The 26014-nt window shown below is 37.4% G+C and overlaps 1 protein-coding gene across 1 annotated transcript in view; it reads left to right on the top strand.

Annotated features, from left to right (window-relative positions):
* HAAO (3-hydroxyanthranilate 3,4-dioxygenase) overlaps positions 1 to 25100 on the top strand; it is a 33607-nt gene extending 8507 nt beyond the window's left edge. Inside the window, exons 3-10 of the mRNA XM_059841160.1 lie at positions 4453 to 4536; positions 6136 to 6242; positions 9094 to 9183; positions 9882 to 9925; positions 21017 to 21162; positions 22245 to 22313; positions 23443 to 23525; positions 24204 to 25100. Coding sequence (XP_059697143.1) covers positions 4453 to 4536; positions 6136 to 6242; positions 9094 to 9183; positions 9882 to 9925; positions 21017 to 21162; positions 22245 to 22313; positions 23443 to 23525; positions 24204 to 24282 — 702 coding nt within the window. The 3' untranslated portion in view covers positions 24283 to 25100. The remainder of the gene's footprint in view (positions 1 to 4452; positions 4537 to 6135; positions 6243 to 9093; positions 9184 to 9881; positions 9926 to 21016; positions 21163 to 22244; positions 22314 to 23442; positions 23526 to 24203) is intronic.
* The last annotated feature ends 914 nt before the right edge of the window (positions 25101 to 26014 follow it).

Here is a 26014-nt window from a genome sequence, read left to right as displayed (position 1 = left end):
GATTTCTCTTCCTCTCCCTCTCCCACAGACAGCACAAGTAAAGACTTGGCTCCAGTTTCTGACAGATTATCTGCCTAAATGCAGCCTGACCCCTTCTAGTGTGTGCTGCTCTCCAGTCAGCATGCTTTTGAGAAACTCTCCCCTATCAGATCAATTTGCCCTTTGCATTTTACAAGGATAGTGGATGTCTGAGAAGAAGGGGAAAGTGGGGCTCGATGAGCATTCCCGTGGGCTGTTTTGTGGTGCTTATATCCCAAATAAATCTGAGAACCTGAATCACAACAAAGCAAGAGAGACATTATTGCTTCTTTACATTTGAAAACCCCCACATTTATCTGGTAAAGACTCTTGGAATATTTTAATAAGAAACAAAGCTCCTATTAAAATGTAATGAGAGCAATGATCCTTTTGCATCAGAAGGAGATTGTGTCTTCAGAAATAGTTTTGCTGCATAAGGTTGTTGGTTTGAGTTTTGGCTGGTATTCAGGTCTCACAGATGACATGTAAATGAGCAGAGGGAAATAAAAACCAAACCACACCAAAAGCCTTCAACATAGCTTTCTCTACCTTCCTCATCTATTTGTCTTGTAGACTTCTGATGGCTGAAAAACCCTTGTGATGAGAAAGGGAGAAAATTATTTTTCTGTACTCAGATCAGTCACCACTGAAGTCTGGAGAACACCCAGGCTCTACTCCCACATCAGAATTTCATTTGCTCTGCAAATTAATCTAATGCTTAGCCATATGACAAGCAATACAAGCCAGGATATACCAAGCCAGAGCCTAATCCCAGAAGTGGTTGAGCAATCCCAAATTCCATTTTTAGATGCAGTCAGAACTGAAAGTATCCTGCTAATTACAGATCTCGTTAGGGGTCTGTAAGTAAGCTGTCAGCTATCAAAGCCCTCATGGAGCTCTGGGTTCCTGTGTCTAGGCAGAGTTTGATATCAAAGGTGTATCCAAATAAAATTACATACACTGCTGTACATGAAATAAAATAGACTTGTGGGTTTTTTTATTTAGTCAGTACAAACCAATTACAAATCGTGTATTCTTCCACTACTAGATGCTTCTTTGCTTACTCTGCTAGGATACACATACCTATGATGAAGGAGCAATTCTCACCACGCTAATATAGTGAGGATGTTGGTGCTTCTTTTAAGGTGGTACCCACTGGTTCTGCTACCCTGTTGAAATTTCTGTCAAGACAAGCGGCTTCAGCAATACTTCCACTGATGGCAACAGTGAATTCCCACCTCTGTGCACCTCCTCTTCTTGCCTCCAGAAATGCCAGCATAATTTATTCTATGAGTATTCATAATTGACTGGAATATCCCTGTACAGACTTGAGAGTGATTCAGCACTGGCCACTCTACCTTCCCCTGCAGTCATAATACTATCAGGTTTGAAGCATGATCAAAAAGGGTGAAGCAGACTAAGAAAGGAGGATGTATTTCTCCTACAGCAAAGAAAATTTCAGGGAAATTAAATTAATTTTAAAAAACCCTTTCAGTCTTAAGGTGTTTTCATTTGAGTTTCATAGGTATATCTGCAGTTTTAATGATCATAATGAGTAATGGTATGAAATAATGTTATGCTTGGGGCAAAGAAGCACTCCTAGCTGCTTCATAACTTGTAGGGGTAAGATGAGCATTAATAAAGGAGGTGTTTTTAGTGGGATCATAATGAGAAGATGCCACATAGTAAGCAGAAAACTAAACAAAATGCTGAAGTCTGGAAAAGAAGAAGAAAGGAAGAAGATACAATAATAAATAAGCACTTTTAGTAACAAAGAATAAAAAGAATGGTGAACAACCTTTGTTTCTTCCTTGAGACACATTTTTCACTGAGAAAGAGACAAAATGCATGCCCAATTGTGAGCCATTATGCAGCAGCAATATACAAATCTAGGTTTTTCTACAAGAAGAAATATATACATTTCGTGTAACAAGAGGCCTTGTCATTAATAAGATGATAGTAGAGCAGAAATATTGCACATTTCCTCAGTTTTTAGTACTGCTGGGGAGAATAGATACTAGATTATTCTAGTAAGAAAAGTACAGCTGGGAAAACTTATATTTTCAAGTGGTAGGAACTCTATTGGCTTACAATCCTATGGGAGACTAGGTGTATATATTTGTGTGTATGCAAACATGTACACCTGAATCTTCTAACTTTTTGTTTTGTTTTTTTTTCCAAGAGAGACTTAGGAAAAGATAAGATTTGCCCAAAAGGCAAAAGTCAGTCAGTATTTAGAAAAAAGAAGTTTCCAAGAAAAAGATAGTACTGTGTTGCCAATCTGGCCTCTGAAATGGGCATGGGCTGTAACTCACTGAGATATTAAATCTGATTAAGCTGACAGTTTCCTTGATAAAAAGTTCAGGTTATATTATAAGCAAAGCAGTATATTCACTAATTTCTGCCACTTGTCTTAATCACAGTTACATCAGATGATTTATGGATGACTGAAGCACTCAGGCAATTAAAAAGAAAAAAGTTTTGAAGAAAAGACCATAATTTTCAGTGAAAGGTACTATTTAAATTCAGTCAGAAAAACATTTTCATTGACAATGTGCAGCCCACATCATTCCTTCTCTCCCACTGCAAAACAGTTCTTTTAATTCATAACTTACTGTTCATAATCTTTCCTTATGACTGTGATGCTTCATCTTTGAACTAGATAGCTGACATCCACTCTCAAGTTTTTCATCTCCAGTAAGGTTTCTCAGCTGCATTATTCATGTCAGATCCAGGATAGTCTCTACCTCTCCTGCCCTTTTCCTCATCTACATGTCCTGTGCATGTGTTCAGTAATAGCTGCCCCGGTAGCTGCAGGGGAAATAACACTCCAAAGCTCAAGATTTTCAAAATTATACTTTAGTTTTCAGCGTTATCAGTGCCTTAGGACCTGCAGCTGGTGGGACAATCCATCTAGATCATACAGTCTTAGATGAATCCTCTATGAACTGAAGAGGCCATTTCCCCACACAGATCACTCTCGGTTGTGCAGGGAGCAGCTGGCTCTGCCCAGTGGAAGGAGGGCTGCTGTAGCATTGGGTGCTGCCCTTCAGAAATGCCAAAGTGATCCAGAGCAAAAGAACACAGAGGAATGGACTGCAGTGAGGATCAGTAGCCTGGCACTGTGGCCTTCTAGACAAGAGTTATAATTTATCTGTAGTGATGTCCCTGGTACGAGGTGAACTTTTCACTCATGTAAAATCTCTCAGCATGAGCTTTTTTCCGGTGTATCTTCAGTTCTCCCTATGGTTTTGTCCCCTTGGCAGCATATTTATTCTTTCTCATGTTCACAGAGGTGTTTCTTCAATTCCAGGGGGCATGTATTAATATTTCAAAACTCTTTCAGAAATAATACTGATTAAAAAAATTGATTAAGCTTTTCTAATTTTAGAAAGAGTTCAGTTCAGGGGGTTTTCACAATTCAGTGGTTTCTTCTTTCCCCTATTTATTTTTCATTTTGATGAAATTGTAGTGCCTTGCTATAAATAAGGGATTTTTTTCAATTATAGTTCTAACTTTGAATCATGTTTCAGACTACTTTAGCTGCACTAACACTCTGGTTTCTAGATGCGGTAAAGATAACATGGGAAGCATGGCAGAATTGACTTCTAGAAATGCTATTGCTCTGCACTACATAAAAAAAGAGGGGGAATGTGCCTATTATTTCAGGTCAAAGATACAGATCTGCTAACAGGTGATAACAATTCTGTCATGAAACATGAGGACCTGAGCACTTCAGAGCCCCCACAAAAAGCAGATCTGGTTTTGGTCTGACAACAGCCATGGAAAGGTCACCAAAGACAGAATTTTGGGTTCAGTGGTTCTGTCCTTGTACATACTTCGAATGTAACCCTTTTACATATACACAGTGAGAAGAGCAGCAGCTGTTGCTGGGTTTGAAGGTATCCACAAAAGTAAAGCAGAACAGCTTCCAAATGGGCAATTCTTCCCAAATGAGAAAGCAACATTAAAAACCTGAAAAAGTACACCAAAAAAACCAGTGTGTGCATATTTGGAGCTTATTTGGAGAATTGGCATATAATTTGATTGATTAAAAACTCTACTACATCTGAAATTAAGCTTTCTATATAGTGTAATTAATGGATGCCTGAACTGTAATGTTGAGCCCTCCAAAAAGTAATTCCAAGGGTAAAACCAGGACAGTGGAATTGCACCAGGTCTGGAGGATAGCTCTATATGTAGTTACAGGCCTCTTGGATAGATTAATTCTTAGCAAGATAATAGAAATAATACATTTTCTGTAACTTTTTTTAAATCAACAGATTTTAGAAGCTGTTTTTTGTTAGAAAAAAAATCTGCAAATACTTGCAACTGCAAATTGAATGTATTTATATATGTATTCTTTGTATGGAGAATATAAAGTACAGAATGTTTTGGAGTAGCTGCCTTAATGCTATATTTCTATTTCTTAAGCTTTTTTACCAGATTCAAGGAGATATGTGTTTGAAGATAATTGAAAATGGGAAACACAAAGACATTGTCATCCGAGAAGGGGAGGTAAAACAGGATTGTTTTTCTGTTATAGTTGTACATAAGTATGTTAACTGAATGTTTTATGTGTTATTTAGAAACCAATTTATCCCTGTTGTGCAAGAGACAGCATCAGGATTTATTAAAAAAAAAAAAACAAAAACAACAAAAGCTTGAATGTTGTATAGAAAATAATAGGAAATTACAATAAACTGTGTTCAACATTTGGCTGCTTCAATAACAGATAAAAATCCCTCTGAACATCTGGGGCATCTATTCAGATAGTTATAGAACATAATGAGAGAAGTTCTTATTCCCCTGCATTGCATGGGATCTGCCATGTGAATTCAGTTGGATCAGTCTTTTATTTACACCTTGCCAGGTACACACCGCCCACCCACCCACACACACCATTAAGCAAACTGCCTAAACTGAGGAATTGAAATGAATTGAAATGATTCATACATTTTCAGCCTTCTTTAGTCCTCATAGCTCGCCTTTCCAACCATCACAGTAGGACAGCTTTAAAAGAGCAGTTTACAAATAAAACATATGCAATTGTTCCTTATAGTAGTACACTCTCTAAAGCATGGATTGCAGTGCTTTTACCAAGAGCATGAATAGACACTGGCTGTTACTACCACTTAGATGTACTACAACTGCCACTCATGGTTATTGACACAAGCTTGGACTGCATTCAAGTCTTGGAAAGGATTATTAGGTCTAGTGGAGATAGCCTTTAAAATGTTAAACCCAATAGCTTAATGCCATTGAAAGCATTACAACTTTTTCAGTGACAAAACAGAGCCTCGTTTTCCAACTAGGAGGTTCTGGTATTACACTTCAGGAACGCACCCAGCTGAGATCTCAGCATGTAAGAGAAGTGCTAATGAAAAGGAGCACACAGGACTTGGTGGAAAGACTGACACTAGCACTGCTGAGGCACCCTCATTAGCTCTGTTTTGTAGACAGAGAAACTCGAATGACTGCCCAGCCTTAGCAAAAACATCTATACTGCTGAAGAATACAGGCTTACCAGCTAGCTGCTAGGAAAGGGTTTATTCTCAAGCTTCAGAAATAGACTTCTCTTAACCACATGTTGCCTATTCACTTTGTCACTTGCATGACTAAATAGCCCCTCATATTTGGTATTTATTTTCAGAGAGAGTAGCACTCCTCATCATGCAATCAAAGGTGCTCACTGTGTTTGGAGGATACATGTGGCTGATTAGTTTAGACATTTTATTGAGCAGACAAAAAAATCTGCTTTTTTAGTTCCGTTTCAATTACTCAGAAACTGCAGTAAGTGTATAAATTTCAGATGAGTAATTGATTAGATTTTCATTTCAATTGTGTCTAGCAATGATGATCAAACCAGAAGGAGAGAACTCGCCTGCCATCAAGGCAGTGCTGATTGCAGTCACAGTGTCATGATTCACAGAGAAAGCAAGAAACAGCGTTTGCAGGGCTGTGGGTACCACAGGGTGCAGCTGCAAAGGAGCAACACGGGATCAACAAAAAGGGGAGAAGCAGGGAAAGGAGCAGAAGACTTTGCAGGTTGAGGGGCAAAAAAAGGACAATGCAAAAAACAAAGACTTCCGGATGCTTTCTGATTTCTTTTAACAGATGTTCCTGCTACCTGCCAGGATACCTCACTCTCCTCAGAGATATAAAAACACTGTGGGTCTTGTGATCGAGAGGCAAAGATTAAAAACAGAAATGGATGGGCTGAGGTGAAGTATAAACTATTGACTAATCTGTTAGAATTCATAATATAACTAATTTCTCATCTCAATACAATGCTGTGTTTTAATTTCCTGATAATTTATCAGATTCACCCTGGCAATTTTGTACTAATTCTGTCCACACATCTATTTATCTATACATGCATAAACAGAGATCTCATGTAGCATTTGCTTTAGTTAAACAAATGACCATATTGAAATTTCTGAAATACATGTAGTGGTTATAGCAATCTACTTATGTACTACCTACTGCTATTGCCTTAAGTTTTAAAAAAGATCTCAGACTTCTCTAACAATCCAAATAAAAAAAGATTTTTATCAGTTCTGGCAAGCAGAATATTAATTCCTTTGTAAGCACTGAAAGCAAAAAGATGAAGAACAGCTTTCTTATCAAGTGTGTGGGAAGCTTGAAACAAAAGTCAGTTTCTCACGACTAGTCCCTCTACATTGAACACACCTCTGCCTAGGTTTTATTGCCTATTGAGAAAAACGTCTTCAAGTAAGTGAGTGGTTTGCTTTGTATTCCAGAGGGAGCAGGACTAAGCTTTGTCTTGTGCCCATACAAAATTCACAAGTCTAAGAGGGAAAGTTACAACAGTAGAACATTAGAAAAATCTAGAAAAGCTGTCTTGGTATTAACCAGAGACCACAGACCAAGCAGAATTTATAGCTGTCCATATAATCCATACAGATTTAAAACTGCAGTGATATCTGAACAGTGCTGTTCCTGTCCTTTCAGCTACAATTTTGATTGTTGCATGGGTAGTGTCACAGCAGGAAGATTGCAAATATGCAGAGCTAGAAATATATACTTTTTCATTCAAAGAAAAAAGGCTGTGGAAAGAAACTGAGAAAGGGACCATTCAAGAGAAGAAACCCACAATTAAATTCTGAGCAAAAAACAGGTCCAGTTCATTTCAAGTATTGTTTACCTATGCACTTGTCTCTTTTTTCCTTTCATTGCAGATCTGTAGATTGTCTGGATTATTTAATTGTCTGATCCATTATTTAAAGGATACTTTGAGCTAGAAAAAAATGACCAGTGATTTAGATTAAAAGGATTATTATTAAAATAAAAAGAACAAAATATTTAAAAAAAACCCTTAAATTGTAAAGTAAGGTAAACTTTACTTAAAGTAAAACAACCTACCATGTGATGTCTGTGAATGGTATGAGAGACAAATGCTGAATGCCTTTTTAGGGATTCAGGCTGATCTAAAGATTTGCATTCCAATATAGGCATTCTCATGTGGAGAAGCTAAACTAAAAGCTACCTTATAGCTTGCAGGTGGAAATTAGCACATCCTCAATTCAAACTATCTAATCGGATGCCTGAAAATAAATCAGGTTTTTAGTGCCCTTGTGTTCACACTGATGTGGTGAATAAAGACAGTTGAAGTTTTGGAAGTGAGCAATCTTGTCATGCTTTTGAACCTACATTCCCTCTGTGTGCTCCTGGGAGAAAAGGGAATTTACAACCAGAACCCCTAGTGTTTTCTTACTTTTTTTAATACCAGCAGGCTGCACAAGAGGAAATCATAATGCACTTTGAAGTATGCTGACTCAAAGTCTAATCCTGTGTTACTGTTCCATTATTTATCATGTCTACAAACCATAGTCATAAATCAGAGCCCCCAGCATGCTGATTACTGCACAAGTGAAGACTAAGTAGCCTGCCCCAGTGTTCCAGCCTAAGTAATGATTACGTGTCTTGTGCTATGAGAAAAATGATCTAGCTAATCTCAATTCCAAGGCAAATAAGTACAAAACCAAATAAGGTTGATGTTATTCATATTGTGAGATACTTTATTTGTACCAAACAAGATATATTTAGCATCTCCCTTCTCTGTACATTGTCTGTGTTCAGAATTTGTGCTGGCAGCACTGCTTTTTTCTAAATTGGAGGTATAGATACTGTTATTCTCTTTTTGCAAAACATGAGGAGCCAGGGAGCTCTTAGAAAATTTCTGGACAATATTTGTATAGATACATAAGACAGACATGAACATACAGATATGCACAGGATAATTACATGAGTTTTGTTTTCCTCTTCATACACACATTCCAATAACTTTAACCTAGAAGACACACGGGACCTTTTTAAAACTATTGACAATATGAGTGACAGGAATGGAGCATCATTCCTTGCCAGTCTCTGCAGTCTTTTAAAAATCTGAGTGTAAATTCTCTATTTGCCATTCCATAGATTGATTCCATACAGGAACCTTGACTTGTTGACCTCACCAAAATTAATTTATTTTTTAAGACAAGAAATTAATGCAAGTGAAGCACTAAATTCCTCTTCAGAGGGTGACTCAAACACTTCCCAAATCTGTGTAGCTGAAAACCATCTATTTTTCACTAACAAGTCCATAAGCCCTCTTGTTTTCTTATCAGCCCATGCATGGGTATTAAGTAAGCTGACTATCAAATATGGATATTTATGTCATAGCTGCATGGAAGCAGTTACTGGAAGTGGTATTTGGGTCCAGGTTTTTTTGCAGTAGCTACATCCAAGGTGAAAGTTATTGGTCCCAAGAGATTATGACTGCAATCACTTCCAGAATGAAATCAGGAAAGGTTGCTGAAGAAATTTGGGGAGTTGTGATTGATCAGCAGAACTACAAGGCACTCAACAGAAGTTTGAGCACCCCACCACCAAGTCACCTAACCAGGGAAACAGAAAGCTTTCCCAAATAACCATTCCTCAGAATGAAGCACACCAGGCTTGACAATGAGTTGCTCTTACACAACACTGAGTAGCTATTTTCTTCAAAACACTGAAACTGCCTGATCAGTTATTTAATAAAAAGATTAACTAATGTGTTTGCTTTATCAGATACTATGTTGGAGAATCAACTGATGTCCTCTTTGAAAAATGGTTTCACTGTGAAGATCTTGGCACTCAACTAATACCAATAATTCAAGAGTAAGCTTTTTCCTTTGTAAATGTACCAAAAAAATTTATTTTGTAGATGTTTGTCAGTCTGTGGTTTATGTATTTTATTTGCTATTTATGCTGCATTTTACATAGACTTGTTAAAAGTTAATTACTGCTCTATAAATTTTTAATCATGTCTTGTATGCCCCAAATTCATCAAATCAGATTAAAAAAAAAAAAGAGAAATCAGGTATTTCACACATCCATCTGGAGCACACTTTTTTGAACCAGTAAACTTAGTAGCACACTGCTTCTAAGTGCAAAAAGAGTTGAGTGAAAAATTAACACTGACTAATGCTAGGTTATCAAGGTGAACTGCTTTAAGGCTTCTTTCACTCTGGCTTTAATCTAAATACTTTTAATTGTCATTATTTATGCATGATCAGGACTGTGGCAAATTTGGTAGAGAGCTACTTTTTAAGAAACATGTGAATGTCATTAACTAATCAGTTTGTTAAATGGTTACTAAAGGTGAACAAGGGAAGTGTTTAGTGACATTAATCTTGTAGGACTTTCAGACAAATCCTGTCACTAAAATAGATATAGTCTTGCATAGATGTGAAAGTAGCTGAGGATTTGGCATATCCATTATCAGCACAAAACTTACTGGCCAGTATTACTGCCTAGTCTTTGTTAACCTACAGAACATAACTTTTTTACTTCTGTTTTAATGTTCATTATTCCAGGTTTTTCAATTCAAGGCAACATAAAACTGGAAAACCAAACCCAGGTAATACAAATTAATTTCAGAATCAGAACAATTGGTGATTGAAGAGCAATGATTCTCACCACATAAAATAAGGATCTGTTTTTCTTTCTGGCTGTGTAAATTAAAGTTATTTTTGGGAAGTAATTCCTTTCATTACCCCGACCACAAGGAAATTCCATGTAAATGATTACCAACAGCATCTTGCTTGGTCTTGTGATGCCATCATAACCACCTATCAGGTAACTATACTAATGTGAAATGCTAGTATCTCTATCCTTACATGCCTTTCAAGTCTTATACTAACAAAATGTCACTTGTGACAGCCCATAAAGGGATTTTTGCAATTAGAATTAATACACTTTATGTATTAATTCTAATTGCAAAACTTTACCTTTAGTTTTACCTACAGCTGTGATCGACTCTTGGGAAACCTAGAGAAAACCAGATGATTTTAGCTCCCATAGGGTCTGATCTGTTTAACATTTTATTGCCATGCTGTCTTGTCACATTTTTTATTTTGTCTCTGTTGTGGATAGTGATTGCAAATTCCACACTGGAACATATACTCCAGTTGTAACTCCACTTAAATCTGTTGGAAAGAGACATAGAACAGAGAAAGTGACTTCTAGGAAGCAAAGTTGTTAGTTTTAGCTTTAGGAATCAGCTCTCTCAATCGTGATGGTGCCTTTCTGCATGGCAACAAAAGCCTCAATTGCAAGGATATTGCAAGAGCACCTTCAGTGGGAAATTTGTATTGCTGAAATCTTACAATCCTGCTGGCCCACAGCTTTAAATGAGCACCCAGCATGTGCATGATCCATTGCTATTGATTAACATAAACTATGCCCAAAATATCACCCTTACATCTTAATTAAGTGCAAAAGACCACACTATACAACCATTTGTGCACCTGCAGGAACAGGCTCTATAGACTATTTGGAAGTGCTTTAGTTATGTGCAGCCTGGTCAGTTCTGCTGCAAGAACTACCTGGAAAGTCTCCATGATATTACCAGGTTTTTAACTGACACATGGAAAATCATAAGAACAGCAGAAGCTGCCTGTGTAATCGCCAGAAGAGTCTGAGATTCCTTCCTGGAGAGTTCTTACACCAGTTAGCCAAATGCTGACCAGCTCAGTGATTCCCACTGCTCAGCTAGGTTTGTTCTTTCAAATCTCTCTACTGTCTCATCTGTGCAACTGAGGGACATCCTGCACCAACCAAGAAATGTATGTATGGTTCAGGTGCACTGCACCCAGCTGTGCTGCTCTTGACCTCATAGCCAACTTGAATGTCATCTTCCAGTCACACTCAAAACTTGAATTCCATAGTTCTTGTCACAAGAGAAATTTTAGTTTCCCCTCTCTAAAAGGTTTTTGGAACCAGCTGTTCTTAATCTCCACATCAATTCCTAAACATCTTAAGGTTATTGTTATGAATTACTCTGAGACAAAAGTTTCAGTGAAACATTACATCCACATCTATCCCATTTCTCAGCTTGATTGTCACCATAAAAAAAAGTCACTGTCTGTCATCTCAATCAACAACAGAACAAAGCTCTTACTGAAATCTTAAAATTGGGTTAAGCTGTTTTTTGCCTGAATATCAATGTTACTAAAAATAGTTTACAAAAACATGGTTGCCAGCATGAAGTTAAGAGAAGATTCTTCTGTATGGGATAGCAATCTTAAAGCCCTTGCAGTCAGCAAGTGGCAAAGCAGTCAGGAGCCCTGCCTGAAAACTTTGCTGAACCAACTTTAGGCATTGGTTCTTTGACTGCCTGGGGAACGTCATTCTCAGGGAAAGGCTCCATGTTTCTTATAAATAAAATGAGGTTGTCTCCAAGATCTTACTTTTATTTCTATGCACTCTCCAAATCTGTTTTAGTCTGAGCATGTCACCAGTGTTCGGGTGTTGGTGGTTTGGTTTGTTTGGGGTTTTCTTTGCATGGGATGTGTGAGAGCTAGGTAGAGCAGGTACTGCCTCACTGTGTGTTCATACAGTGTTTAGCAGAGGAAATATAATTTCAGATGAAGCCTCTAGATGCTGCTGTTATAAAAAAAATATCATGCATAGTATCCTTGTTCAATACAGGGATTTGCAATAAGCACCCCTCACCAGGCTAAGAGTTTAAATGGCAGTAACAAGTTAATAATATCAGAAACAAAATAACATGAAAGATTTATATTTTTAAAATTTTTGCAGAGGATTAGGGCTAAAGAACAAACCTGACAATCAATCAGAAGCTACAATATATCTTTTTGACACTTTTTTAAAACAAGTAATTCTGAGAAACTGTTATTAATAAATGTAGTACAGAAGCTCTTTCCTTGTAATTTACCTGGCAGGTTTTCAGCCTGGTGAATAGCCCCCTTTTTCCAATTTTCAGGTTTTGTGGACAATTACTAACCCAACATCTCAGTGAGGAAAACACCCCACAATTTATTTATAAAAGTTTTAGTTTATAGCTCCTGTAACTCTCAGTGAGACTAACAGTGTTTAAAAAAAACAAAAACCAAGCAGTTTGATTGAGATAGAAGTAAGCTATTACTGTGTTTGCTCTGAAGGCATACCCAGCTGATATAAAAATAATGCATTGGATTTAATCCCTCAGCAGCTCTTTCTTTTTTTTTTTTGAGAAGTAGAGTTCAGCAACCAGCATGACATTTGTAACATCTAACAAGCTACCACCAGTTGCCATGATGTTTCACTCAATGCATGTCTCAACATCATTTGAGCTGGCTTATGCAGAGGATGGAGTTTCAGCCTTTTTTTTTTTTTCAGTTTCTCTTCTGAAAATCCAGAATCGCTTCAATTTAAAAGTGCCAGCTGAAGCATTCTCAGGTTCCTCTCCACATAAGCCTGAACTAGTGCCTCCCCTTCTTAGAGAGAAATGGAATAAAAATTGAGGAAAAACATCCTCAAAGAAATCCTGGATTGCAGCTCACTCTTAGAGGAAAGCTGTAAATGGAATCAATCAAGCTCCAATAGATTTTTTAAAAAAAAGGAAAAAAATAAACCTAAGTCCAGACCTTTTCTTGATTTTTTTATGGTTTCTGGCTTAACCAAAAGCAGGGAAAGTCCTTCTGAAAGCAGGGCAATCAGAGTATAAGAAGACACAGAAGAAGAGGGACTCAAATGCCATCAGGAAAAATATAATCAGAAATATATATTGCATGCAATCCTTACTTGAGGCATCCTCCCTGGAACTGTTTTGTATTTTATTACTAGTCTCTTTTGTTTCCATGGGCAGATGTAAAGTCTGAGAATACTCTCCCCCCTTTTTTTATCAAAAAGGGTGAATATTTTTAGGATATAGGCTATACAGGGAACTCTCAAGATGGGCTGGTTTGGGTTACTTGTCATGCTTTTTGACATGAGGAATCATAGGTATCAAAACAAGCCCTTCTACTTTCAGTTGAATCAGCCTGAGAGCAAGATTATCCCAATGTAACAATTTCATCCTACTTTTCTAGTCAAGAGGACAAGAGATGGTTCAGAGAGAAAACCTTGGCTCTAATATGGAGTGATGGCTAAATATTCTTTGCAGCAGTAACCAGAAGCTCCAAAGCTTTACCTGCCATGCCTGAAATAATCCAGACTACTTTGTGGAGTAATTTGATGGGAAAAACAACTGCAATAAAATTTTTTTCTACAGTTAGGTGTGTTTGAACATGAACTCCATGAACATTAATGGTGTAGGTAGAATGTCAGGAATTTGTTTATCCAAACTACTCAACTTCTAATTATCAATAAAATTTTATTTCCCAAACAAGCTTTCTTGTGAGTGAACATTCAGCTATGTAATGTAAAAACCAGTCCTGTAGTGACTTCACTAGAAAAAGTTTCATTGATTTTTGGTGTATGTAGGGTGACTTTCAGTCTAGATTGAGAATCTTAGTACAGTTAGAATACAGTGCAGTTTTATGTTTGTGATTCAGAGAAAACAAGACCTAAGCAACTGAATGAGCATGAAAAAATAAGTATTTTCTTCAGTCAGTGAAGCAGAGGTTACCATAGAGCCTAGGGCATGCTCTGTAAATGTTCTGTGGTCTCAGCAGTGCAATCAAAGAGGTTATAAGGGTAAGCTCAGCACTATAAAAACCAGCTTCTGTGTGGTCATCCTCTGTAGCTAATCCAGTAGACCTCCATGGACAATATTTGCTGGTCAGTCTTGTTTCACTGATGTATAAAAAAAATCAGATCTTTATTCTTCTATTTTTTTCTTCTTTTCAGTTAACTGGCTAGTGGGCAATGTTAATTCAATTAAAGCTACTTCAGAAAACTAAAAACATGCAGGAAGAAATTCTGTCTGAGGTTATTTTGAAGTTCAAAAGCCATGCTTTTGAACTTCACATAACTGTATAAATATTTGTGCCTTTCTGTTTTAAGTACATTGAAATAATTCTAAAGATACTGTCTCTCTGGGTTTTTTCCCCAAATAAGAATGCTAATTTTGAACATAAAATTTATTTTCTATGTATCTGTTCACAAAATTGACTATTTGATTCTCTTTAATCTCATCTTGAAGGACTTCCAACACACCTAAATGGATCACTCCTCTTCTATAACATGTACTTCTTTCTGCTCCAAGTACATGTATTTAAAAAAACCCAGTATATGAGCCTCCAGATATTAAGGACTATGCTATTTAGGACTAACCAATACACAGACTAAATCATTTTAAACTGTCTAGACCCATCAAAATTGTGCAGTTTCCCACAACACTATCTCTGTAACTTTTATCAACAACATGAATCTTTTCTGTATCATCCTCATTGCTCTCTTCTGGCAAAGATGACCATATACACACACTATTCATCTTTAGCCTGTCATATGTAATCCTTTCAGTAACTTCCAAGTCATGTTTATATCTCTCCTGAAGCTGCACCTAAACTGCAAAGGATATGTAGGTGGAAAAAGGGGATAGAGACATATATTAAAACCCTTCAATTGTTATAAGCATGTTACCTCTCTCTGGTTTCATCTATTTCCTCTCCTCTCATGTTTAAATGAGGACACAAGACCCTAATGAGTACAGAGCTCATAATGAAAATGAGCTACTCAGACAGACCAACTTAAGTCAGCAATATTTAATGCAGAAATAAAGTAGGATTACAATGTCTGGAATGGGGCTGCTATCATGTTTCATTGAAAACTTCTGAGTTTTTTTAGTTCCAAACTATCATCCAAGACTCAGGACAGCAGGCTGCACATTCTCTGGAATCAAAATGTTCCTTAGGCTCTCAGAGCCCAGAGCTGCTAAAGACAACACCAAAAAAAAAAAACCCCAAGAACGTCTTCAGGAAGAAATCTGCTTCTCCCACAATATTCTCAAGTGAGCCTCCTCATAGAGGGACAGAACATAAACTGCAGGCTCTGGGAGCTCTCCTAATGCTTCACCACGTGAACCAAGCCACTACTGGTCTATACATACCTACAGTGGATAATGTACACAATAAACCTATCAGGGCAATAGGAAGAAATGCCCTATAGAGTTGTTTTCCTTTCTGTTCAGACTTTTGTGAAGCAAATAAGAAATATCTAAGAGCTATAAAGCTCACCAGTTTCACAGCAGGTATGTCCTCTCTAATAAAGTAGCTTCTTTCTTCCTTACATTCTTAAATGCTCCCCAGACAGCAACATCTGAAACAGACAACTCAGTAATGGAGTTTGTCTGACATTTTCACTAGTGTTTCTAAGGCTATTTAGTGTCAATAGCTCACACATGCTGTAAAAATCCTTGTCTCACCAAGAGAGTGAGGTCTCAACTCTTGTTATAATTAAGTATTCTATTCCCATTCTATGCAAACTGAAGTTACATACAAAGAGGATAAATGAAATGCCCGGAGTTATAAAAGGCAGATTCAGAAACAGAATTAAGATTCTTTATGTTAGGATTGGATAAGTGGGCAGCATTTCTCAATACAATTTGTCATTCTTAATTACAATAACCTAGCTAGATCATGAAAAACCTTTAAAAAAATTATGTCCTAAATAGCCACTCTTTTGTTTGTTTGTTTAATTTATTCCTTTCCTTCTGGCTGATGACATCTCCTTTTGAAAAAGCTATGTTTCTTTATTACAAAAATATTTTTCAAAGCTTTTCTCAAACTTCCTAGTTTCAATTAGGAAAAAAAAGCTTGTTCAGTTTCCAGCATAGATTTAATGACACAAAGAAAAATCTGCCTAGAAATAATTACATGGACAAGTCATAAATTAGCAGTCATGACAATTCTCAGAACATGCTACAAAAAAAGAATACAGTTACACAGGGAAATGTATGGTTGCACCAAGTGAGTGCTGTATTTTCAACTAAATGCTTCTGCATCTATATTCCACAACAGGGAAATGCACCAACAACCCTCAAAGTAATCAGTCACTTTCAGTGCTTTCACTCTGGATTTTTATATGGACTGGGCTAAAACCCAGATGTCTGAAATTATTTCCCTCATTTCAGTGGTTTTATTTGCAGAGGTATTAAAATCATACTAGTCTCATTGACTTTTCTGTTAACTTGGAGAATTAAACAGAATTTTTCATAGAAATTAGGTAGGCACATATGGGAAAAAACATCCTTGGGAATGTATTTTTATTGGCATTGGCAATTAAATGTGAAATGCTGCAAACTCTATCACTGGAATTATTCATTATGATATAGTATTGACGATATGGAAATGATGATTAGAAAGTGTGCAGAAATAAATTAATACATAATTTTAAAATAATTTACGAGTAGTCTGAACCATTTTACACTCAGTTAAAGGATGAAAAAACAAAGAGCATTCAGTCACTCTACTTTGAATGATGTCTTCTGCTGCTATAGGGGGAAACAGCCTTTTTCATGGACTGTGTCACATCCTAGCATGGAGATGGGGCCCAGCATGTAGGGACAGACTGAGGCAGCACAGCACCTCAGGATGGTGGGATAATTAGTAAGAATATATGGGGATTTAAAGATTTGAACCTTGTTCCATCTAGAATGCTGTCTACAAGTGAAGGGTGACACATCACTGAAAGATACAGTTTTTCATAAAGCCAATATGAAATTTGTTGAGCTTATTTTGACATAGTTAAGTGCTTTATTGCTCTTTTCCTTCAAACAAATCTTGAGGAAACAAGAGCTATGGGAAAAGCTTGGGGACAAGTAGGGCTCAAGAGAATGAGACAGTTTGATTTCTTCACAAAAAAGCTTAGGAGCATCACCAGGGAAGGAAAGGGGGGGCCTTCCATGTTATGTGTGATTTAAGCAAATCAGCCACATACAACTGGTAGGTCAGTGTCAGTCTTCTTTACCTGCTCTCTTTACTGCATCAGAAACACAATACTCCCAGCAAGCCCAAACTTTTCTTTAGATAGTCTCTGTTGAGGCTGTAGCTACTTGTACATTCAACTTGCTCTTTTCTAGCAAGCTGTTCTCTCCTTCTTTGCCCAGTTTTATATTCTCAGTCTCAGTACAGTTCAGTATTGTTTCACTGAAGTCAAGTTCCTCTAAACTTGTAATTTCCTTTTTTAAAAATTTACAAACTCATTCTGTAAACATGACATTTTTTCAGCTCAACATGATATCATCACATTGTAACTAAAATCTGAAAAAAGCTATAATCCTGTAAAGAACTGTGATATAAATTTTTAATAGTAATGATCTGCAGAAATGGACTTTAGTATTGAACCTTTAAATGGATGTCTGAAAATGTAAAAAAATATTAGATTTGATGTTTCACATGGTGTTATATTACTTGGAAAAACCTACACAAGACTATTAGCTGCCTAGCTTAGAAGTGCCATTTTCTTGCATTTTGCTGGCATATTTTTACTTTTCCCATCATTAAACATGTTGTCTCCTTGTCTCACAGTATTGCTAGAACAGAACTCCAGAAACGCAGGCTTGCACTTCCTCAGATACTGTTGAGAGCAAATGTACAGGCTAAACAGAAATATATGCAACAATATCTAAATATAAGCCATTAGCCCGATTAGAAATACACAGTTCCTTTAGAAACACCAGGCTTCAACTCCAATATGTGTGGAGCTGCAAGAGCAGTAGCTTGTTAGCTCAAGTTCACAAGCATTAGGACACCTACAGCTTTTGGCATCACGCAAGGGATCAGCATCAGGGTTAAATAAGGACTCAGTCAAGCAGTCAATTGATAATGTCACACATCTGTCACCTACCTCATCACCACAGAGCTCTCTCATTTGTTCTGCAGTAACAGATAATCAAGTCATCATAGTGGGTCACACTAAAAGCTTAATTCCATGCAGGAACAGCTTTCAAAAGCCATTACGCTGTCACTGAGCAAGTGCCATTAACATCAAAGATAGCATTAAGCCAAAACCCCATCACAGGCTACGTCAAAAAAAAACAGCTCTGAACAGAGAAATTTAAGGTCTAAATAAAGAAAAGCCCACCTTCAACTGAAAGCAAAATAAACTGTTAGATGGTGGCTGTTTATCACAAGCAAGAAAGGACAGTGCAGCATAGTAAGTGCAGGATGTATTGCACTTTACACTGACCCTGAGTAGGCACAGGCCACTCTGTGCTCTTGTCCCCTGTGTGTTGTCTCAGCTGATCAGAGCAACTGGAGTCAGAGATCAGCAGAAAGAGGAAAATAGCAAAATTATGTTTCTGGAGAATAACAGACAGAAGTTAAACTACAAACTTAGACTTATTGCTGGATTTGTGTTGCTCCTTGGTCAAAATATAAACAAGTACTTTGGCTTTCTTTTTTACCCCAAGTTCTTTGCAACTCATGGGGAACATTTACAATTTGCCTTGCATAAAACACGATAATGCTCATCCTTGAGACTCAGCTTTTTGCTATTCATTCTCCAGCATATAAAATCTGAACTTACTTGTCAGCTAGATGCTGGAATTCTTAAACTGTGGAGAAGAAATATTCCCCAAGTTGAACAGGATACTGACAGCATCTCAGTATTTGTCTCTAATGCTACCAGCTTCCATATGCTTTTTTTTTTTAAAAAGCAAAACAAAAAAACACCACCAAAACCCCTTGTACCTCTCACAACCAGGACATGCATTTTAGTAGAAAGCTCTACCAGTGGGTAACTTTCTGGTATTCCAAAACTACAATGAACTCTTCTGAATTCAAATGATGAATTTTAATCTGAAAACAAAATAAAACAAAGACAACTGGTAAAGACTTCAGCTATTAATAGAACAAAATATTTTTATGTCTTTTGGAGCACCAGTCGCACCAAGTACCTTCTCATAAAATTTCTGATAAATTTTCTTTACCTCCTCTTCTGTGTGTGAACATACAACATTTTAGACCTTTGTTTTACATCAGTCCCTAGTCAAAAATGCAATTTTCCACTGTAGCCTCATTTTCACATATCCATAATTTAAGGACAAAGTGTGTATGTGTAATTACCTCCAAAGGATGTTTGATGAACCTGTGAAAATTAAGGAAAAAAAACCCCAAGCAGTCATATTTCAGTGAGAAAAATGAAGCACCAAAACTAAATCACCAAATACTTTTACACTGCATTTTAGTGTTATTAGACAATCTATAGAACATTCAAGAATAGATCACGTTAATGCTTATAAGTTCAGAAAAAAAATCAATCTAATGTAAAGACTTTCTTTTTTCCTTTGGTGTTTCTTAGTTTCTCTGGACAAGTTTGTTTTTCAGTAAAAGTTGTTTTAAATATTTGAGTTAAATAATGTAAAAGTAAGAAGCTTAAAAAAAAAAAAACAATTTGAAGAAGAAAGTTTTCAAACAAAAAATGTCTTCTTTTGCTACAGATTTCTTCAGATTGCTTTCAGAATTTCCTGAAAGAGACATTGTCAAGAGAAATTATTTTTAAATATATAATTATTTTAATATCACAAAGTCACAGTATAGATAAGGTTAAGGGACCAGAGTGGGTTAGCAAGTCGAACCTCCCAAAATAATGGAGAAGAAATTTGAATAACAAAATTTTGTTTCTACAACAAAAGGAGTAGGATCCCACCCAGGTTGTCTGGAGATGGTTGTACCCAGAGCTTACTGGGATCCCATGAGCAGCAACAGCATCTTCAGCATGCTGGTATCCCCTGCATACACTGACCCTCCCACATACTGTTCAAAGACTGTGTACAAAACAGTCTTTAATGAAAAACAGGAATGGTACATTCAAAACACTGCAGAGCAGTGAAATTCAGCATTAGAACAGAACCAAAACAATATTGCATAATGAATACACTAATACTCATAAAGAGCTGTTCTATTACTAGCACCAAGACTGAGATTTGGCTGCAGGTTCATTACCACAATACATTTGGGAGCAAACCATCCAGGGAGTTTTTCCAGCATCTGGTTGGCATTACTGCTTGAAATTACTCAATGGGTGTTCCGCCATGGCATCTCAGAACAAACTACACAGAATCACCAAGGCAATTGCTCTGTCTCTGCACTTCCCTGTGAGATGGTGAATAAGTAAAGCTCATTTCATATACCAGCAACATGAAGCTTCAGTTTTGCCAGCTATACTGCAATTAGTCCTCCAGCTATTTTAAATCAAATTATTTAGGAAGGAGAATTACTGGAAATTAAATCCAGCTACCAAAACCAAAGACACAACACGCTCCAAGAACTCCACAAAAAATACATTGTATTAAATTTTAGGTTGTACTAATCTGTTTGATTCACTGTGGCCAATGTATTTAAAAACAGTGGACCCACAAGGGAGAAGAAACATAAAAGCCAGTACTAACTATGTGAGAGATGTAGAATAAACTTATTCTATAGGCCCAAGTCCTCTTTTAGAGGGATGTGATATGAGCAAAGGCTCAGAGATGGCACATCATATTTTACCTGTGCAAAAGGTGGTCTGAAAGAGCATGAGGTCTGTGCCAGGAAGAACTAGATACTGTACTGCATACTGTTTGAATACACAGTTCTGACAACATCTTTGGAGTTGGTCCATAAAGACTCACAAATAACATGTGCATCTGGCAATCTCAAAATGTCCTGATAATGACCATAACACTGCTCACCATTAAAACTTTTGGCTAGATAGTGTCTGCAAATTGATCCCTCAATTAAAATGTTTGCAAAGACCAAGGGAAGCAAGGGCTATCGCTGATAGCCGTCTGTCTTGCTTTCAGATGAACTCCTGAAAGAAACACCTTTCCCACTGAATTCCACTTCTGTTATGGAGCCATTTTCCTTCTCAAGCTGGTTAAATGATCATCGTGGTGAAATAAAAGAGAAAAAATCCTTGAGTATGTTTGGAGATAACTTTGAAACAGAGGTAAGGGGGTATCATTTCTCTATAAAAAAAAAAAAATATATTTTTAAAGGTACAGATTATTGGTGCCTGTTGTTCAGAATGAATGAATCCAGGCTTGGGATCAATACACAGTCAGCAGACAAAATTATGCACCCCTCTCTGTGGTCCATTGATTTGACTAGCTTAGGGCGGGAGCTTTCTTTTTTCTTTTCATTACTTCCATGTCTAGAATCAACTTGAACTTTATTTCTGTTCATTTCCTTTGGGATTAAAACAGCTCATTCATTCCCCAGTCCCTCTCCCCATATTTCCCAAATCAGAAGGACCAGTGTGATGCAAATCAAGCTTCTTTATGTGTTTGAGCAGCACTCGTGGTCCAAGTCTAATCTGGGTGTGTAAACACGCTTTTTTTTTCTCCCCCTCCATCTACGTAAAGTGGAAACAAGGAAAACTGGACAGCCACCAGAGAGCCTGGGCTGCCCTAAAACATTCCACTTCACAGTTTAGTCAAACACAGTCTAGTTTGGGTGTAAATGAAGCTGTCAACATTTGATATCTGTGCTGTATGCGTGATGTTTACAAAACAGATTCTTCCCCAAAATTACTTGGAGTCACACTCCAAAGAACCCAATACAGCTGACAGCCAAGTGACAGAGTGTGGGAATGTCAGGAAGAACACAGAGGGGGCAGAAAATGAGAAAGATGAAGTCCTGTCTGCAGCATTTTTAATGTTAATGGAAGAAACTTTTCTACTTCAACAGGCTCTTGACAGGGCCCAGAGTTCATGAGGAGGAAGTGCCTGTTCCAGGAACAGAAGCAGGAAGCATATAGTTGCAAAACTGAGAGTGGGAGGAGGCAGGAGGAGTAGATAAACGAGGATGCAGAGGAGCATAAGGAGTGGCAGGTGTGACCAGTTCCCTTTTTATCAGTAGGAATCAATATGAGAATACCAAACATAGTGTGAATTTTAATGTCTGTAAAAATAATGTCATCTCCTATGAATATTCTCCTGTAAAAATAGAATGTTTTAAATGCTGTTGGAAGATGAATATGGACACTTTGGTCATTTGGATGAAACCATTACTTTTTTTTTTTTTTTTTAGGCTATAGCTTATGGACCAGGAAAAACTGAGAAAAGTAAAAAGAATTCAGATATCTGGATATGGCAGCTGGTATGTGGCAATTCACACTTGTTAACTGATGAGTTCATGTTTAAGTTCAGACTGAACAGTAGTAAAGCCTTCTAGCAACAGAAACTGGAATGATTCCCTTCCTTCTCACAGAAAAGATCACCAATAGGCACCACCTTTCAGCTTTAAACTGTAATGAAAAATAACTGTAAAGTTCTGCCACAATAAAAATAGCCTCTTTTTCCTCATCATGTGTGTTGATGACAGAGATACTGGCATCCATCCTTGTTGGGAATTTTAATGCACACTACCTAGGCAATATCCTCTATATATATCAGATCAAGCAATAAAGCAACACCACCTCAGATCTCCTTTGAAACATTTGCCTCATCCTGAAGTCAAACTGGAATCAAGAAGAATAAGCTAATAAAAAAGTCTGAAAACTTGTTTATATTGACTCAGAATTGCAGGTGATCCAGATGTCCATCATTCAAATTGCTTCTAGAATGAGTTTGCAACCCAAAGAAAAAGGAAAACTAATTTTTTGCTTACAAAAGTCAGGCTAGCTTGGGAGGTAGATATTTCTATTAGTTCCTCTTCTGTTGAAATTCACAGGGACTATCAAATACTAATTAAAGAAGTCATAGTCTTGAAGGACATTAGTTAACACTGCACCTTACATCAGCCTGTGGAATCAAGATCTTGTGGCTGGCAAGAACCTGTCTCCCTTGCCTGACAAGATGATAACTGGTGCATTCCAATATGGAGAAACTCAGCAATTTCAGTCAGCCCCCTGCTGACTTGTGACTAGCTCCTCAAGACTTAAAGAGCTATGAGGAATCAGAAAAGTAGAAGAGGAGCTTAAACTACTCCAGAAGATTCTCTCTGGAATTTCTGGAGCTGTCCCAACTGCTAGCTTAGATTGGTGGCAGTGTACCCCAAGAATCAGGCAATGGGTTGCTGCGTTATGATAGTAAACAATGAACAATGAAACATATCTTTATTGATGATAATAGTGTTAGACAGACAAGTTCAACTAAATATTTAGCTAGACCTCATGAAACAGAACAGGTTTGAGGTGTTCTTTCAGTAGGAAAGATTTCTGTACATGCAGCATTTTCTTTCTGCTGGGAACAGGACATGGAAAATTAAAAGCATTCTTTCCTTTCAGGAGGGCACATCGACTGTTGCCATGGATGGTAAAACCCTGACTCTCTCTGCTGGTGACAGCCTGCTTGTCCGTGCCCAGTCTGTGTGAGTAGAGATGAACAGGGGTTCAGAGCATGATCCCCCTGCTTCCAGCAACATAAATTGTGTGTATTCAGTGCACACCATGTTGGGCATCACTGGTGCAGAAACACAGCATCTGTGAATGCAGGATTTGCAATAGCCTCTGTTATTTCTCGGGGCAAAAGTGTTTTCAGGAGGAAATGCCAGACATTCATTCTAGTTCACCTCTTATGATAAAAGCTGGAGAAACTAAAAAGAAAAAAGAATAAATAAAGAAAAATAAAAGGAAAAAAGAAAATTAAAAAAAAAATAAAAAAGAAACACCACCAGGAAAATGCAGCATGGAAAGACCATGAATAAAGATACATTGCCCAAAGCTACCCGCTGGCACTCATAACTCACAGCAGATGCTAGAAGCATCAGACCAGGCTTAATCAATATCAGTGCATGAAGATTTGGGGTTCAGGCTAAGAACACAGCTCTCTTCCTGGAGTAGGATGCACACAGCTGTTTCATAACCTTGACACATGTGATACACATAGAGGAAAATAGCTTCCAGAATGGAAAGGAAGAGCTAGAGCATGGGTAAAGCTGACAAAGTGCCCACTCCTCCTTTTCAATATCATCCATGTTTCATTTGTTGGTTTGAGTGTGTGATTTCCCTCTGTACACATTGCACCATCTCTCTTTCAATTCTTCCAGGTACTGCTGGAAAAGAGCAGAAGACTGTGTTGCTCTCTGCATCGCTCAGGATCCAAAACGCAAGCAGCCTTATAAATAACTCCTGTGTCAGTTGGCTTTGAGGATAACAAAGTTGTAACCTATCTTAATTATCTTTTGCTCAGAATGCCTGGAAATTTGAATACTCTAACACAATGATTAAGTGGAGTCAAGTGCTGCGCCCAATTAAAACTTTTTCCCCCCCAGTAGTTAAAGTTTTAGCAAAATTTATAATCAGTATTTTTTTAAGATCTAGTGTTTCGTTTGATTTCATCTAAAAGGAAATGACAACATATCCAAGTAGCAGGATTACTTACCTAATAATACATGATACTACCTAGATTAAACTAGAGTCCCTTGAAATGCAAGTCTCTGCCACAAGAGGTAGAAGAGGAGATGGGACAGATACTGTTACACTTCTTAGGTAGCAGGCTGGGTGCTGTGCACATGCTACACTGAACATAGCACTGCAGTGGGACCAAACAGGAGCACCTGGGTCACGGGTGTGCTCCTGTGCAGCAGAATTCTCAAGTCAAATTTGCCTTTAGAGGTATGTTAGGGGATAAGAGAGTAGAAAAATTATTATAATCAGTTTCTATTAACTGCTTCTTCTTTTTGAACAATGAAGTTTCTTGAATATAATGTCAAATTATATTTTGCTGCTTTTCTTCCAAGAACTCTGCAGAAGAGTTTTTGTTTTGGGTTTTGCTTTTATTTAATTGTTCTTCACATTGTCATCAGAAAACAGGTTGCTTAGATACCTGCAGGTATTATCAATTAAATATTTGAGGAAGCAAAAGTTACTGATTCCTGATCTTTTTTTTTTAAATTCTAATTAAGTTCAGAAAAATATTTGTTTCATCTATCATCTACAAAGCTCATTAAACTGAGATGGCATATGTGTTTTATTGAAGTGTTCATTCTTCTCATGAGAAAGACACAGATGCCTTGGCTTTAATCTATAACTTGTATTTAACATCAGCAGCTTTTTTAGCAAAGCATACAGCAAAACTCTGCTTCATCCTCCTGATAACAGGGGGCCTAATTTGAAAAACTGAATCCAGTCCTTAAGGCTGTTATAGGTGTGAGCTGTCACACAAAAAAAAGAGCTGTATCATTCCCTTTGAACAAAGGCGTCATTTTTTTCTGATTACCATTGGTACTGCTGTGTTTATGTGTCTGCAGAATTGACTACTCGAGTGAACATCTGTGATTGAGGGATCTAGGGTACCAAAGTGTTATATTTTTAGTCCAGCAGTTACAGGGTAATCACAGAAATATTTCCATATTTCACACTGAATGATAAGTGAGTAAAACACAGCAACATGTAGAACACCATCCAGATTAACCAGCAGCTCTTCATCCACCCAGAGACACTGAAAACCATGGAACTTTCAGAATAAAAGTTAAGGCATCTGCAGATTAGATACCTCCCGTGATATCCACTCATACTTGTGATGCCTTTTACAACAACTTGTGCTTGAGGACCTAAATTCTGTCCAAGTCACATACTAGGTGCCAGACCAGGAGTGCTAAGCCAGAGCTTCATCATCCTCAGTTTTGCCACAGCCCACAGTCAGAAACCAGGACTAAGTAATTTCTATTGAGGAGCTTCCGTCTTCTAAGAACTAGGTAAGAAGTGTTAAGGCCCATAAGCATGGAAAAGAATCAGGATCAAAACAGCAGGAGAGGGTTTGTGAAAACAGTGAAATACCGAGTACCAAGATTAAATAATTTTGTTTTCTAGATATATTCTCTTTTGAGAATTATTTCTGTTGTTTCAGTGTCAAATT

The sequence above is a fragment of the Haemorhous mexicanus genome, chromosome 3 (assembly GCF_027477595.1).
Source record: "Haemorhous mexicanus isolate bHaeMex1 chromosome 3, bHaeMex1.pri, whole genome shotgun sequence".
Lineage (NCBI taxonomy): Eukaryota > Metazoa > Chordata > Aves > Passeriformes > Fringillidae > Haemorhous > Haemorhous mexicanus.
The sequence above is the reverse complement of the archived record's forward strand: the minus strand, read 5'-3'. Positions and strand labels throughout refer to the sequence as shown.